Raw genomic sequence first — 12,554 nt, 5'->3', positions numbered from 1 at the left:
ACCTGAAGAACAGCAGAGGAATCTCCTCTCTTACTCTGAATGACCTGAGATGATGAAGAAAGTGGATTCACTGATATAGAAATAACTGAAGATCTGTTATTAGAGATTACATTCAATCAAATTAATATGAAGATCAAAAACTGAACAACATCATCATCATTACCTTCAGAATAATATTCACTGCTCATCTGAATGATCAAAAGTGTTTTAGAGACGACTTTACCAAGACAACATCCTGTGATTTAACACTTTAATCTGACAAACTCTGTTCTGCAGGTGGAGATTATTATTATTATCAAGTGCTGGAGGGGAAATCAGTCACTCTGAGCTCTGAACTCACTGAACTGCAGAATGATGAGCAGATTCAGTGGTGGATTATAGACACTTTAATAGCAGAAATCAATGTAACAGCAAACAGTTTCTCTGTATTTGATGATGTTCTTGATGGGAGATTCAGAGACAGACTGAAACTGGACAAGAAAACTGGATCTCTGATCATCACAGACACCAGAACTGAACATGCTGGAAATTATGAACTAATGATCAACCAGATGATCAGGATTGTCAGTCTTGTAGTCTCTTGTAAGTTGAAGATTTGTTTTAGCTGCTTTATTTTTTAATCACTAAGTACAATATTATTCCACGTTAATTATGCATTGGCGAGTCTCTTCTTTTGTTTTATTATATTAATTTTAGAGTCCCCATGAAATCAAAACTAACCATATTGATTTTGTTCGCTCACATTGCTAGTTGTGTGGTGAACAATTCTTCAGTGCATGTCAATAATAAAAAGAATAGTCTGGCCTTCTAATCTTCAACTGAAATCTGAGAATGCACTTCCTGTTTTTTTTTTTTTTCAGTTAAATTCTCAGATTAGGTCTGTCTGAGGTATAGGGCGTGGCTAACATGCTTAACCACGCCCCTTCAGCTGTCAGTTTTGACAACAAACTGTAATGGTGAGCAGGAGGAGTCTGTTAGGTCGTGATAACTCTCCCCAAACCCTTTTCCCCATCTTTCTGACTGAAATGCCTACTTTACTACATCCAATCAGCTCGCAGTAGCTGACAACAAGCCACACCCACTGTTATGTCATTTAATATTCCGTTTTTCTAGGAACTGCATCACAATATGAACAATAAATGATCACAGCTTTCAGTTTAAGTCTTAGTATGTGAATGTTGATATTTGTTCTCATTGTCTGTTTGATGATGAAGATGAAATAGAAGTGGAGGAGGAAGATTCAGTCACTCTGAGCTCTGGTGTCTCTAAACTGAAGAATGATGATCAGATTCAGTGGAGGTTTGGAGATGGAGACACTTTAATAGCAGAAATCAATAAACAGACCAGCAGATTCTCTGTATTTGATGATGTTCTTGATGGGAGATTCAGAGACAGACTGAAACTGGACAATAAAACTGGATCTCTGACCATCACAGACAGCAGAACTGAACATGCTGGAGATTATAAACTACAGACCAACACTGAAATCAACACTGTTAAACTGAGAGTTTTGAGTGAGTTAAATATTAGTTTGATCTGATTTATATTTTAATCAGCACAAAGAGACACTTTTTAACCCAAACCTGCTTTTGTTTTTGTTGGTTTATTATATTAATTTATATTTATTTATTATCTTAATCTGTGTCTGTTAATCATGATCTGATTCTGTTTCTTCTTCATGGGTTTGGTGATACAGGAGACGATAAAGAAGTGTCAGTGAAAACGGGAAATTCAGTCACTCTGAGCTCTGGTGTTACAGAAATGATGGATGATGAGCAGATTGAGTGGAGGTTTGGAGATATAAACACTTTAATAGCAGAAATCAATGTAACGGCAAACAGATTCTCTGTATTTGATGATGTTCTTGATGGGAGATTCAGAGACAGACTGAAACTGGACAATAAAACTGGATCTCTGACCATCACAGACATCAGAACTAGAGATGCTGGAGATTATAAACTTCAGATCGACTATATTGATATTATTTTCCGTCTCATTGTCTGTGGTGAGTTACAAATGTTCTTCATCTGGTTCATTTTTTTAATCACCAGATGTAGTTTTAATCCACACAGTTCTTTGCTATTTTCTGTATTTTTGCTATTGTATATTAAAATTAACTTTCAGACACAACAATAGAGCTTTAATGATCTTATTCTGGCAAAAACCCTGTTTCTGTTTGTGTGTTTGATGATGAAGATGAAATATCAGTGAAGGAGGGAAATTCAGTCACTCTAAACTCTGAACTCACTGAACTGAAGAATAATTATTGGATTCATTGGACGTTTGGAGATGAAGACACTTTAATAGCAGAAATCACTAAACAGAACAACAGGTTCTCTGTAATTGATGATGTTCTTGATGGGAGATTCAGAGACAGACTGAAACTGGACAATAAAACTGGATCTCTGACCATCACAGACACCAGAACTGAACATGCTGGAGTTTATAAATTATCTATCAACTTTAAGAAAATACAGAGTTTCATTCTCACTGTCGGTGAGTTTAATATTGTTTTCTCAGGTTTTATTTATTCAGAAACAGATCTACACTAATGTCTGATCATTTAAATGTTGTTTTCTGTCTTCGTCAGTCTCTTGATTTCTCCTCATTTCTCTTTATTCTCTGGTGTTTTCAGCTCTACCTGTTCCTGTCCTCATCCTCAACTCTTCTCAATGTTCTTCATCCTCATCTTCATCAGTGCAGTATTGTTCAGTGCTGTGTTCAGTGGTGAATGTGAGCGCTGTGAGTCTCTCCTGGTACAAAGGAAACAGTTTATTGTCCAGCATCAGTGTGTCTGATCTCAGCATCAGTCTCTCTCTACCTCTGGAGGTGGAATATCAGGAGAAAAACACCTACAGCTGTGTGATCAACAACACCATCAGCAACCAGACTCAACATCTGGACATCAGTCAACTCTGTCCCACATGTTCAGGTACAGCAGAGCTGATATTAGTGGACGGCAGTGCTGATATGAAGCTTTATTGACTGATCTGAGCTCAGTTTGATGTGTTTGTTCCTCAGGCTCTGTTCACTGCTGTGGTCCTACTGAAGCTGTGATCCGATTGGTCCTCTCTGTTCTGGTGGGCGTGGCTACTGTCATTATTGTGCTTTATGACATCAGATCCAGAAGAGCTGAACAAGATCAAGCACATATTCACGCATCACAAACCTGAATGATGATGTCAGAGAACTGCTTTCAGTCATTTCAGCTTCATTTATTTTGAAGATTTTAGATGAACCTGATGGTTCTGATGCAGCTCATGTGAGGGTTTGACATAAATACAGCAGCAGACTTCAAATACAAAGCTTTGCTTTCATTTAGTTCAGTACAACAGGCTTTACTAATGAACATTTTATGTATGATGGAATTTTTCATGTTTGTTTTGTAGTGTTACTATTTTACAGATTCAGTTTGATTTATTGTTTTTATTTCTCTATAATAAGACAGATCTTACTTCACTGTGCATTTGTCAGATGTATTTGCTTGTCTTCATCAATAAAGTTTTCTCTGTCTAAATGTAAAGTCTCTTCATGTTGTATTTGATTGTGTCGAGCGCCCTCTGGAGGAGTAAAACAGTTGAGCAGAGCAGAAATCTTCATCTTCATGATCTGCACAAATTCACAAACATAAATCATGACGTCATTTCACTTATAATCTTCATTTATTTGTAATGGCTTTATGTTTTCATTTGCTGATCTTTCCACCCTGAAAAATTTCAGATCAAACTGTAACTCGAGCATTAGTGCTATTAAATGTGTGTTGAGATGAAAGATGGCTGATTCACTGATTTATCCTCTTTAACACTTACAGGACTTTCAGATCACTTCTTATTATACTTTACCCTGTCGTGTTATTATTGTGCAGATCAGATGTCCATCCTATCAAGATCCTTTCATTGATATATAAATGTTTACGTTGCCATTTAAGCTCTCTTTATACTGATAAAAGTATTATTATTATTATTGTTAAAACTCGAGCTGGACATTTCCCCGTTTTACAGAGCGATCACACACACCGTAAAAACCCAAATTAGTACACTTTGTTGCAGGTTACAGCAGTCCTGTAATGAGTATCTTCACCAGCAGAGAGTTTCATCAAGATTCATCGCTCACCACCTTGAAAAAACCTAAGAACAGGAAGCTATCGGCTAATTGCTAATTAGCAAAAGACAGACGCTGTTATTAAAGGTAGGCACATATTATCTTGAAACTCTTCATGACTATTTTGAAGTGTGGTCTAAACGCTCACAAAACTTTTTGCATCACAAGTCAATAATTCATTCACAGCAAGTGGGTTTAGATAATAATATATTAACTTAATGATTATATTCGCTATATTTAACCTGTACATTTGCCGTAAGTGTGCACTCTAAACAAGGTTTCAGTTATTTTCCTATTTAAAGAGCATATTTTAGGTTAAAAAACTGTTTTAAAAAAAGGTAGAATCGTTTGTGAAAATACTCTATAATACCATAAAATACCATATTAAAATGTTTTACGAAGTTCAAGGGCACAAATTTTAAAGAAAATGTGTCTGTTTTTCCACTTCCGCTTTTTTTTCTAACCACCCCGGTGACGTCAGTGCAGGGACTTATCTGACAGACGCGCGCTGTTTACAGTGGGGCAGAGGAGCTAATATCAGAACTGGTTGTTAGTTTTGGCGTAATTTATCATCATCGTGGTATATTATTGCGTTTATGGAAACTGCACAAACTCCAGCCTGTCAACAGATCAAGTCCACAAGTTTCCTCTTGCTATTTTGGTTCGTGAAATGGGATGAATCCGATAAGAGTGATAGCTGACGCGAACGGCGAGAAACACTCCTGGATCAGTCGGAGATGCAGATTGATGGCTGTACACGGTAAGACAACTCGTTTTTCGTTTATGTTTGTCAACTTTCAAGTCCGTAAGCATTATTCTTTGAGTAATTTGAAGCAACGTGATGTGTTTACTTTGGAGTAACCGATAGCACGGCTGCTAGCTTGTATTGTTAAGCATATTAAATATACTTTTTTAAAGCGTGTAAAAATGTACACAAATGATAAGACGGCTAGTAGCATCAGCTTGCTAATATAATAAATGTCCTGTATAGTTACAGCGTTATGACTATGTTTGCTTTTTTGGTGTGTTTATTAGACTTTGGGAGACAGATGATGACCCGGAGCTGAAGGCTTTCTCTCCACTGGCCTCTCGGTCAACTGTGCTTCACTTTGGCTCACAGAGTAACCTCAACTAAGGTAAAGTAGATTTTATATTCGCACATTCGATTAGTGACAGCTTGTGTGACACACTCTCAGTATTGTTTACCATAGTACTTTTATTATAATGACTGAAATCACACATAAATATGACTTAAAAACAACATTAGCACTATTAAACTGACAGTGAACAATGTTGTACTTTGATAGTCATTGGCTGCTAACATGATATTAGGAATTAGCAAATAATACTCTTTTGAAATTATATTATTAGGGAGAAAGTCAGAATGTGTGAATATAAAACCAATTTTACCTCAGACATTCACCTCGTTCATCGGGTAAAATATTATGACCCCTATCGTGAATTATTTGTGCATGGTTGTCACCGACTCGGTCCCAGTCATTCCCCTCGCTGGCCAGCAGAGGCCACCATCTCCGGACTTCTAACATTACGTCATCCCTTCACTCTGATTCCAGCACACCTGTTCTCCATTCCACTAATGACCCACGTACCACATATAAGCAGCTCACACTCACTCCCCAGTGCAAAGTCTTGTTTAGCCCCGGCCAGCATTTCTGAGCGTTCTATCCTGCCTGATCTCCCGTTTACTACTTCAGCCCGTTTCCCGACTCTGCTCTGTCTTCTGCCTGCCCACGACCAAAGCCTGTTTACTCGGACTCTGATTCTCGCTGCCTGCCCTTGACTAAAGCCTGTTATACGGACTCTGAATCACGCTGCCTGCCTCTGACCCATGCCTGGTAATCACTCTGTGTCTGTCATCTGCAACCTCCTCTCATTGATGTGTATGTTGTATGTTCGCACAGCCGTGCGTGTTGTTGATGTTAAAGTGTGACTTAATAAATACTGCAAAATGGATCCCTCCGTGTCAGTCTCCCCGTTTCAGAAGACTTCGCCCAACATGGATCCCGCAGCCATCCAGGTTTTGTCTCACGAAGTCACAGCTCAAGCTCAGGTATTGTCTACTCACCAACAACAACTAACACACTTAACTCAGTTGACAGACGAACTTGTGAAATCACTACAAAACCTGCAAGCTGCTCCCACAGCGCAACTCACCGCCAACTACTCTCTGAGTCCACCTGTTGTGACACAACCCCCGATGGTCTCCGGAGCTCGATTGGCATTCCCTGACAAATTCTCAGGTAACCCAGCAAAATGTAAAGGCTTCCTGTTGCAATGTAAACTGTTTATCGCCCAACAGCCCCATCTGTTTAAGGACGAGAATGGGAAAATTGCTTTTGTGTGCTCACTGCTCACTGGGAAAGCACTAGACTGGGCTACTGCAGTTTGGCCAGACAGCACCCCGATATTTCCTTTGTTTAATGACTTTCTCAAACGTTTTTGCACTGTGTTCGATCATCCTGAGGGTGGTCGTCATGCTGGCGAGGAGCTATTGTGTATCCAACAGGGAGATCGCTCCGCAGCTGAGTTCGCACTGCAGTTCCGCATTCTGGCAGCGCAAACAGGCTGGGCTGATGATCCACTTACTACGCTCTACAGAAAGGCTCTGAAACCAGAATTGCAAAAAGAGATGGCATGTCGTGACGAGGGAAAAACACTGGATCAACTGATTGAACTGTCCATAAGGTTAGACACTCTCCTCCGCACTCGCAACCCACTGTGCTCAATTGCTTCCAGTCCTGTATCCCCTGAAACCTCCGCTGAACCCATGCAATTGGGTAGAACCCGCCTGAACCCAGAGGAACGAGAACGAAGGAGGAGAAATCACCTATGCATCTATTGCCGACTTCCAGGTCATACGAAGGTTTTATGTCCCAACAAGCCTCTCCCTAAAACCCTCTCGGTGAGTGCAACCACTATGTTCGCGACCACTAATGATATTATGAGTATACCTGTCATTTTGGAAAACAATGGAGATGAGATTGAGACCATGGCCATGATCGATTCAGGAGCCGCTGGCAACTTTATCGACTACACGTTTGCTATCACCCACTCCATTCCTCTAACCTCCTGTGATTCCTCCATAGCCATCACTGCCGTAGACGGGCGCCCACTGGGAGAGGGACACATAAAATTCTAGACTCAACCAATCTCTCTTCAAACAGGCTCTCTCCATGAAGAGGAGATTTCCCTTCTTGCCATCGACTCCCCTCGACACTCTGTAATCCTCGGGTTGCCATGGCTACAACTACACGACCCTCAAGTTTCCTGGAGAACTGGTGAGATCATTAAATGGAGCGATCAGTGCTTTACCCAGTGCATTCTGTGTTCCCAGTCTAGATCAACACGATTACCAGCGCCGAAGACCCTGAACTTTGTCAAATTCCCGAGGCTTATCATGACTTAACTGAGGCATTTAATAAGCAAAAAGCTACCAAGCTCCATCCTCATCGTGAAAACGACTGTGCCACCGAACTACTACCAGGCACCACGCCCCCTCGTGGTCGCATTTTCCCTCTCTCTCAGCCTGAGACTGAAGCTATGAAGAATTACATCTCCGAGGAGCTAGAAAAAGGCTTTATCAGACCATCTACATCACCTGCTTCAGCTGGCTTCTTCTTCGTGAAGAAGAAGGATGGCAGCCTACGCCCCTGCATTGATTACCGAGGCTTGAATGAGATCACCTTCAAATACCGCTACCCCTTACCACTGGTTCCAGCAGCCCTTGAACAACTCCGCTCAGCTCAGTATTTCACCAAATTGGACCTTCGCAGTGCATATAACCTCATCCGCATACGACAGGGAGACGAGTGGAAAACCGGGTTCTCTACAATCAACGGCCACTATGAGTACCTCGTTATGCCCTTCGGCCTAGCAAACAGTCCTTCCGTGTTCCAGGCTTTTGTAAATGAGATATTTCGAGACATGCTCAACCAATGGGTCATAGTATACATTGACGACATCCTGGTCTACTCCAACTCCTTATCAGAGCACATTCAGCACGTCAGGGCAGTGCTCAAACGCCTCATCCAGAATGAGTTATACGCTAAAATCTCCAAGTGTGAGTTCCACCAAACATGCATATCGTTCCTGGGTTATATCATCAGCCCCGAAGGCGTGGCCATGGATCAACAGAAGGTCGACTCAGTAACACAATGGCCAGAACCAGAAACTATCCGACAACTGCAACGATTCCTGGGCTTTGCCAACTTCTACCGACGTTTCATAAGAAATTTTAGCTCATTGGCTGCTCCACTTACCGCCATGGTGAAGGCCAATAACGCTCGCCTCAAATGGAATCCAGACGCTACTCGAGCATTCAGTCAACTCAAAACCCGCTTCTCCAGTGCACCCATTCTGCGTCATCACAGCACGAAATTCTTCAAGCTTCCGAAAACAGTTCCACGCCACAGTCCTGTCCGGAAAACAAGATCTTTGTTCCCCCGTCACTTCGCGAGAGACTCATCTCCGAGGTGCATGACCACCCCAGCTCCGGTCATCCAGGCAGCACGGCCACCGTGCAATTAATCCAATCCCGCTATTGGTGGCCATCCATAAACAAGGACGTCATTAACTTCATTAACAAATGCTCACCCTGTCAGATGTCCAAACACTCCCGTCACCGTCCAGCTGGACTGCTCCAACCCCTGGAGGTGCCACACCGTCCCTGGTCACACATTGCCATAGATTTCATCACCGATCTACCTGTATCTCAGGGGAAAACCACCATCCTCACGGTGGTAGACCGATTTTCAAAATCCTGCCGCCTCATTCCCATAGCTAAACTGCCTACAGCCATGGAAACGGCTGAACTGCTCTGCGAATGTGTGTTCCGATACTATGGTCTCCCTGAAGACATCGTGTCGGATAGAGGACCCCAATTCACCTCTCGACTCTGGTCAGCATTCTTTAAGAATCTTCAAGTAAACGTTAGCCTAACATCCGGCTACCATCCCCAATCCAATGGGCAAACAGAGCGCCTTAACCAGGAGATCGGCAGATTCCTCCGCACATATTGTCAATCTAACCAGACTGAATGGGCAAAATTTCTTATGTGGGCAGAATATGCACAAAATTCTTTGAGAAAGGCATCAACAGGTCTAACTCCATTTCAATGCGTACTGGGCTTTCATTATTTGAGGTATTATTTGATAAGAAAAACTAGAAGGGCAAAGAATTACTACAATATTTCTATATAATGCAGGCACTATCTTTGACTTCCTTTTTTTTTTAAATATTGGAAACGTGTAACCATTGACTTCCATATCTGTTTTTCCCACTATAGAAGTCAATGGTTACAGATTTTTAGCTTTCTTCAAAATATCTTGGTTTGTGATCAACAGAAGAAAGTCAATAAGGTTTGAAACCACTTGAGGGAGAGTAAAAATATTCTGTTCTGTCAATGAGGAAAGGCACTTTTTATTCACATATGAGGAATATTCATCTTGTAGAAGAAAAACAAATAACATTCAAAAAATTGAAGTTTGTTCTTACATGCTCAACTTATAATGGGTACAGTCTACTGTATATGTGAGATGGTTTGCAGTTCACTATCCAGGGGTCTGCAAATGTGGTTGGGTATTCTGTATTGTGTTATATTAAAAATCATATGGTGAATTTTAAAATATACATTATTAATAAACATGATTTAAACTTTTGCATTATTTCCCCAGACTATATGCATCAGCCCTCACTGCGTGTCTGACGGTGGACTACTGGAGTTCATCACAGGCTCGACGAGAATGCAGAAGTGGCCACTAAATTTGCTCTCCTTTCTAGATCCTTCCAGCGGGTTTACAAGGATGAAGCTGTCGGCATCTTTTTACACAGCATTCACAATTTAACACACATTAAAGACATGATGGTGTGGTACCCACATAAACATTGGCCAACTTACTGAAAAATAATTTTAGGTTTACTTTTAAATGGGTCAGATGATATATTTTCCTTTCAGTATACACACACTCACACAGATATTTGTACATATATAAAGAGTAAAAATGCTGGTATTAACACTGCTTATGATTCTGTGCTATATAAATAAAACTTGAACTTGAGTTGCATTTAGTATTTGAACTTGAATTAGGGTTGAAGTTTATTTAATCATAAATGCAGATCAGATCTGTTGGTCAAATCTTTGTAAATATTTTATACTGTAACAACTGTACTTGTCTTTTTATGGATTGTAGCCTAAATGGGATCTGATACAGATAATCTTATACCCAATGAAAAAAAATGACAAAAAGACATATTTAAAAACTTATTTTAATTGTTTTAATATTTAATGTTGTTTTTATTTTAATACAGAAGCTCTGAAAACCTTTTGTAAAATAAAACAGATTTTCCAGTACCTTGTTTACATGTTTCTGCATTATTCCAGACGTTCTGAGTTATTTGTGTTTTGTATTCACTTATCTACTATTAAAAATAGTGTCAATGTGGCATAACTGTGTTAAATGCTCATTAGTTTCTGTTACTGGTAAGTATTAATACTTATAGATTATCAATACTAGCTTTGCTGTTGCCAGATAAGATTTTGTTATCTTACATATCTCTCTGTAAGCCAACACTGGCCTCACCATAAACCTGCTCTGTTCTCCCTAACAATAGAGTTAAATTACACTTCTCAGACTGCTGTTCTGTCTGCTGGTCTGTCCACAGGCTTATAATTGTATGGCTGTGGTCTGTCGTTTGTGTGAGTCTCTCAGAATATCTTATCTCTGCAACCAAACGCGCACCACGATCAGTTGTCTTCATAGTGTTTATATGCGCGAACTCCCTGATCCGAAGTCACTTCCGGTCTGGCGATTCAAACGCGGAAGTAAATTTCCGTGACTTAAAACGACTCCAAACGGCTTAATGATAAACTTTAACGTATAATTTAAAGAAAATCTAATTCTTACTTTACTCTTACACACATTGTCTCACTGGGGTGTCTAACCTACAATATGCTCTTTAAAGAGCGAGTTGGATTGTAGAGAAACAGAAGGTTGGTTAGATAAACAGGAGCTAGATTATTGTAAGCTTTATAGGTAAGAAGCAATATTTTAAATTCAATACGAAACTTAACAGACGGCCAGTGTAAGGAGGATAAAATTGGGGGGATATGATCATATTTTCTAGACCTGGTAAGAACTCTGGCAGCTGCATTTTGTACTAGCTGAAGTTTGTTAATAGAGGATGCTGGACAGCCAGCAAACAGAGCATTACAGTAATCCAGCCTAGAAGTCATACAAGCATGGACTAGCTTTTCTGCATCTGAGATGGATAGCTTACTTTATAACTTAGCAATATTTCTCAGATGAAAGAAGGCAGTTTTTGTGACATGGGATATATGGTTTTCAAAAGTTAAATTGCTGTCTAATACAGATCACCCAGGAAAACTGTGAAAAGCCTACGAGTTATTTTTACTCAGTGGTGGTTTTCTTCTTGAACTTTGCCATGCAAACCATTTTTGCCCAGTTTCTTTCTCATGGTGGAGTCATGAACACTCACCTTAACTGAGGCCTGCAGTTGTGTGGATGGTGTTGTTGGGTCTTTTGTGACCTCTAGGATGTCCGGCTACTCCTGGGATGGTTCTCCATTGTTTATGTTTTTGCCATTTGTAGATGATGGCTCTCACTGTCATTCGCTGCAGTCCCAAAGCTTTAGAAATGGCTAATGGGCAAAATGTTTTCACTTGTAAATGCCTCTGACATGTTGTTCAGCCAGATGTTCCCAGAAAACCCTCACAATATGTTTGGGCCTGCCGGGTCCGTCTGGTCCTCTCCTTCTGTGACTAACACAGAAGTCAAACAACAAAACATCACTTGGATTCGGATCAGGGAGGCTATTCCTCCCAATCACGCCGCTCCAGGTATTGCTGTCATTACCCACATGAGTGTAGTAATCCTCCAGTAGAGTCCCCAGTCAGAGCACATTGCAGCACCCCTCCCAAGATCTCCAAGTAGGTTGGGTACACTGCTCTGGTGTTTGACTCATAAGCACAAACTAAAGTGTGGGACCTTCCTTTAACTCAATGACCCAGGGAGGGACCCCCGCTAAGCTGGTTATTGGAGTATTCATATATTGTGTGTAAATCTCCACTGTATTTCTGAATTTACTGTACACATGAAGTAAAAGGGAGAAGTACCGGGAAGATCTTTGTCATGATTCTTTATTATCCCTTGAGGCCACAGGAGAGGAACAACGACAGTAAAGCACTGCAGATAACACTGAGTACATTTACATGGACACCAATAATCCGACATAATAATTTGAATGTGATTAAGACAATACTCTGATTATGAGTCAACCATGTAATCAGCTATTTTTTTTTATTTAATCTGATTGAAGTCATAATTGAACGAAAACAGAAATGGAATTAGGGCATGTGGAGTGTGCCGATTTAGTTGATTATTTAAGTGCAGTTTGGACACGTAAACACCACAGTC

The 12,554-nt window shown here is 40.5% G+C and overlaps 1 protein-coding gene across 4 annotated transcripts in view; it reads left to right on the top strand.

Moving 5' to 3' along the window:
• LOC137489036 (uncharacterized) overlaps positions 1 to 12,554 on the top strand; it is a 55,579-nt gene that overhangs the window by 28,259 nt on the left and 14,766 nt on the right. For 2 of the 4 annotated variants that reach the window (XR_015521484.1, XR_015521485.1), the window contains exons 2-7: positions 277 to 582; positions 1,215 to 1,514; positions 1,697 to 2,005; positions 2,197 to 2,496; positions 2,636 to 2,932; positions 3,022 to 3,388. Coding sequence is in view for 2 of the 4 variants with exons in the window: in XM_087303444.1 (XP_087159570.1) it covers positions 277 to 582; positions 1,215 to 1,514; positions 1,697 to 2,005; positions 2,197 to 2,496; positions 2,636 to 2,932; positions 3,022 to 3,173 (1,664 nt within the window). In the remaining 2 variants the exon portion in view is untranslated. Of the gene's footprint in view, positions 1 to 276; positions 583 to 1,214; positions 1,515 to 1,696; positions 2,006 to 2,196; positions 2,497 to 2,635; positions 2,933 to 3,021; positions 3,524 to 12,554 lie in introns of those variants that run through there. The other 2 variants (XM_087303444.1, XM_087303446.1) reach the window with 1 other exon arrangement.

Source organism: Danio rerio, chromosome 22 (assembly GCF_052040795.2).
Source record: "Danio rerio strain M-AB ecotype USA chromosome 22, GRCz13ab, whole genome shotgun sequence".
NCBI classification, from domain to species: domain Eukaryota; kingdom Metazoa; phylum Chordata; class Actinopteri; order Cypriniformes; family Danionidae; genus Danio; species Danio rerio.
The sequence above is the reverse complement of the archived record's forward strand: the minus strand, read 5'-3'. Positions and strand labels throughout refer to the sequence as shown.